Consider the following 4,976-nt stretch of genomic DNA (forward strand, 5'->3'; position numbering starts at 1 on the left):
GCGAGGGAACGCCAAAAAGCTTCCCAGTTTTACTTGAATATAAAAGCACGCTTCAAAGGTTTCTTCTTAAGACCTTCCTTTTACTGCTTTCTGTGTGTATATTTAACTGTCATCATGTAGATAGTTAAGTTATAATTGTTTAGAATAAATAGGGGTAATTTAGTAATTTCGCACTATTATTTTTAGAAATAATCTGTCATAGGGAACCCGAAAGGGGCGCTGTGGGGTGCTAACACCTTCCCCACGCGTAACCGACTCCCTTACCCGACTCTGGTTGTCATGGCCGAAGTCGATTTTTGAATCGATTGCCTTAAACTTCTTTTTCCAATGTTTTGAGTAAAACATTGGTGGCGACTCCATGAACCCTTCCTTTTTATGAAAACCGCTAATCCATGGAGGGTCCCGCTTGGGATTAACATGGATTGGTGAGCCTTTTAATAAAATTGCTCGTTTGACAAGGTCTCAGTTTGAGAATAAGTCATTCTAGCAATCCATATTTTTAAACAAATAAAAGAGTCGAACCATCCTTCGCGAATGCCGAAAGCCCGTTTCGGGCCGGGTGGCGACAGGTAGTCAAGACCACCTCGGAAATGGACCATGCTACCGATCTCGCCGAGGTGTTCGCCCAAATCAGGAGACACAACATGCGCCTCAACCCGAAGAAGTGTGTCTTCGGCGTCCAGGGAGGCAAGTTCCTCGGTTTCATGATCACTAGCAGAGGAATCGAGGCCAACCCCGAGAATTGTAAAGCTATCATCCAGATTCAGAGTCCACAAACAGTGAAAGAGGTCCAACGCCTAGCCGGACGGTGAGTCTCACTGTCCCGTTTCATCCCCAGACTCGCTGAAAAGGCAGGGCCAATCTTCACCCTGCTACGAAAGCCAAAAGACTTTCAGTGGACGGATTAGTGCGAAGAGGCTTTCCAAAGCTTCAAAACCTTTCTCACGACTCCGCCGATCTTGCAGAGGCCGGATCACAAAACCGACCTCCTCCTCTACTTGGCCGTAGCAGAAAGCGCCATCAGCGCAGTTATAGTGCTAGAGCACCAAAAAGTGCAGACGCTGATCTACTTCATCAGCCGAGTCCTCCAAGACGCGGAGAAGCGGTACCAAATGATCGAGAAGCTGGCACTGGCACTCGTCACCGCAGCTTGGCGTCTCCGACCCTACTTCCAGATGAATGATTGCGTGGTTAGTAGAATTATCCGAGTTCGGTATCCAATACGAAAGTCGCGGACCCCTGAAAGCTCAATGTCTGGCCAACTTCATAGCCGAGCTCATGCCTACTACTATCGAGGAGCCCCAGGTATGGACTTTACATGTTGACGGGTCCTCCAACTCTAAGGGTGGTGGTGCAGGTATCATTTTGGAAGGGCCAAACCAAGTCACTTTGGAGCAATCCCTCAAGTTTAGCTTCAAGGTGACCAACAACCAGGCGGAGTATGAGGCACTTCTCGCAGGACTGAGGCTAGCCCGCGACCTCGGAGCTCGAAGAGTGAGTTGCAACAGCGACTCGAAGCTCATGGTGGAACAACTTAGTGGGACGTACCGGGCAAAGGACACTCTTCTACAATGGTACTTCCACGTCGCATCCCACCAGATCTCGTCCTTCGACGAGTTCACCATACAGCATGTGCCGCGAGAACAAAACACCCGAGCTGACCTCCTATCAAAGCTTGCCAGCACCAAAAGGCTTGGACAACATCGAACTATCATCCAGGAGACCTTACACTCACCCAGCCTGGACGACAAAGTCGTCAACGTTAGTGAAAATGAAGACCTGGGATGGATGACAGGCATCTGGGGTTACTTGAAAGAAGGAATCCTACCCGAGGATAAGGACAAAGCTCAGAAGATGAGGATGAGATCGGCTAAGTTCGTCATTATTGGGGATGAGTTATTCAAACGTGGCGTTTCTACTCCACTACCAAAGTGCTTGACCGCGCCTCAGGCGGCCTACGTCATCGAGGAAATTCACTGGGGCATATGTGGCATGCACTCCGGAGCACGCTCAATGGCGACCAGAGTACTCCGAGCTGGGTACTACTGGCCCACTCTGAAGTCAGATTGCCAAGACTACATCCAAAAATGCAAAGAGTGCTAGTAATTCGCCAACACACACTGGCAATCGCCCGAAGCTCTCTACCATATGATGTCGGCGTGGCCTTTCTCCCAGTGGGGAATGGACATTCTCGGGCCATTCCCCCCTACGAAAGGTCAACTGAAGTTCCTCCTAGTGGCGATCGATTACTTCACCAAGTGGATCGAGGCATGCCCACTCGCCAAAATCACTACTGAGAACGTGCAAAGATTCACCTGGAGGAATATCATTTGCAGATTCGGAATCCCCCACACCCTCGTTACTGACAACGACCGACAATTCATCGCACAGGGATTCGAGGACTTCCTCCGTGAGCTCGGTATCAAGCATCTTCCGACCTCGGTGGAACACCCCCAAACCAATGGCCAAACCGAAGCAGCTAACAAGGTCATCCTCCGGGAACTCAAGAAGCGGCTAGGGAATGCCAAAGGACAGTGGCCCGACGAACTTCCCAGCATCCTCTGGGCGTATCATTGCACCCCCCAGTCAACCACACAAGAAACGCCTTACAGGCTGACTTACGGAGCTGACACAATGATACTGGTGGAAGTCGGCGAGGCATCCCACCGATGACAGGTTTTCGATAGCGAGCAAAATGCTCAAGAGTTGGCAGCTGACCTCGACTTGGTCGACGAGCTTAGAGACGAAGCTCAAATCCACGAAGAAGCCTGCAAACTCCGAGCTTCCCGAAGGTACAACACACGAGTGCGACCTCGCTCTTTGCGAGTTGGTGACTTGGTGTGGCGATTGCTAGGCGAGGCACGGAAAGACACATCAGATGGGAAGCTTGCGCCCACTTGGGGTGGCCCATTCCGAGTTACAGAAGACTTGGAAAATGGAGCGTATAGGCTGGAAGAACTCAGCGGGAAACCTATACCGCGAACTTGGAATGCTATGCATCTCAAGTTTTATTTCAGCTGAATTTTGTACGAATGAGTTGTGCACTCTTTTCCCGCCTTAGTCTTTTGTCCCAAAAAACAGAAAAATGGGTTTTGGCTGAGAGGGTTTTTAACAAGGCACATTTAAGTAATCAATAAAATGACTCATTCTATTCAATTCACATCCTTTTCGCATTATTTTATGTTTTACGCTAAATAGAGGTCGAGTTCGAACCAACTTCTTTCGCCCCCACTTAAGGTCGAGTTTGAACCTTCACAACGTGTTACTTGACAAAAATACAAGGTCGAATTCGAACCTTCGTACAATTCACTCAACTTTAATCCGAGGTCGAATTCGAACCTCGGTATGATTGAGGTCGAGTTCGAACCCTCACAAGAGTCACCTAACGAAAATCCGAGGTCGAGTTCGAACCTCGGCATGATCAATTCAAGGTAGAATTCGAACCCTCACAAAAAATCACTTAACAAAGATCCGAGGTCGAGTTCGAACCTCGACATGATCAATTCAAGGTCGAGTTCGAACCCCCACAAAAAATTACTCAACAAAAATCCGAGGTCGAATTCGAACCTCGGCACGATCAATTCGAGGTCGAGTTCGAACCCCCACAAAAAATTACTCAACAAAAATCCGAGGTCGAATTCGAACCTCGGCACGATTAATTCGAGGTCGAGTTCGAACCTTCACAAAAAAATTACTCAATGAAAAATTGAGGTCGAGTTCGAACCTCATCATGCTCAACTCAAGGTAAAGTATCACCAAGTATAAAAGTATACAACAGACATCGAACACATGTCTCAAAGCGCGCAAACAGCAAAAATCCAGCCTAAACGCAAAGGCAAAGGAAAGCGCAAACACAAATAGACAAAGAAAAACATACATATACAAGCAATGTTTCCAGAAGTTCTACACTTGAATTTAAAATAGAAAAATAAAGCAGAAAAAATTTAACTAGGCTATGTCAAAATTGGCCTACGCAAAGGCATTCTCGCTGGAGCTGTCCTCGACATCGTCTTCCTTGACAAGCTTCCCGAAGCGGATTACTTTCTCCACATGCATGGCGGAAAGGTCAAACCCTGGCGCGAGGAGCCTGGCCTGACGGGTAGCCTTGAGGAAACCCTCTTATGCTCAATCACAACCGAGCGCTCGGTCTCCTCAAGCTTCTTCTCCAGCGCCGCCTTCTCCGCCTCCAGCTTCGAAAGGTCCATTCTCAGGGCGGCAATCTCCTCTTCCCTGCCACCGAGAATGACCTCGTCGTGGAGATGCTCTTCAGCCGCCACCACCAGCTCGCCCCTCAGAAAGGTCACTTCGTCCTCCAAAGAGCGAACCTGGCCCCGGGAAGACGTCACCTCATCTTCCAAGCTTCGCACCTGACCTCGGGACGATGCGACGAGCCCCCGCAGCTCACCCACCTGGGAAGCATAATTCTCGTTGGAGCGCAGGGCAGTCTCCAATGATTTTTGAACCCTGGCGAGATCTCCCTTTGCTGCTTGAAGCTCAGCACCCTGCATCTTCGCCTCGCCGAGGGCGGCACTCAGCACCTTGTTCTCATCCTTCAGGACCTTTTTCTCGTCCTTTAGAGGTTGAACTCGGTTCCTAAGCCTAACCAGATCTTCCTGCTGGTTGGACCACTTACGCTTCTAGTGGTCCACAATCGCCATAGTTCTCTGCAGAAAGACCTGGGCAGCGTCGAAGCTTTCCACGGGCCCAGCCCCGTCGATCAGTCCCTGGTCATCTGAGGTCAGCGAACCTTGGGGGAAGAACTTCTCAGCAGTCACCCCAGCGCTCCACAGCGAGTTCATATCGGCCGAAGCACTCACATGGTCCAGTCGCACCTGGGTGAGGCCCTTCCTAAAGCGGTGAGCTATGTACTGACTCCGGGAAGCCCCCTGCGATGAACCTGACGGCGCCGCCGAGGTGGAAGGCGTGGCTGTAGGGACCTCGAGACTCGGCCCCTTACCGCGCGCCTCAACAGAAGC

General features: G+C 50.1%; 1 protein-coding gene across 1 annotated transcript; it reads left to right on the forward strand.

Annotated features, from left to right (window-relative positions):
• Positions 1–1,179: 1,179 nt before the first annotated feature.
• LOC145955416 (uncharacterized) lies at positions 1,180–2,366 on the forward strand. Its single transcript, XM_083070063.1, has 3 exons — positions 1,180–1,305; positions 1,435–2,025; positions 2,337–2,366. Exons 1-3 carry the CDS (start codon positions 1,180–1,182, stop codon positions 2,364–2,366), a joined length of 747 nt encoding a protein of 248 aa, XP_082926189.1.
• The last annotated feature ends 2,610 nt before the right edge of the window (positions 2,367–4,976 follow it).

The sequence above is a fragment of the Cajanus cajan genome, chromosome 1 (genome assembly GCF_000230855.2).
Source record: "Cajanus cajan strain Asha chromosome 1, NIPB_CcT2T_4, whole genome shotgun sequence".
Lineage (NCBI taxonomy): Eukaryota > Viridiplantae > Streptophyta > Magnoliopsida > Fabales > Fabaceae > Cajanus > Cajanus cajan.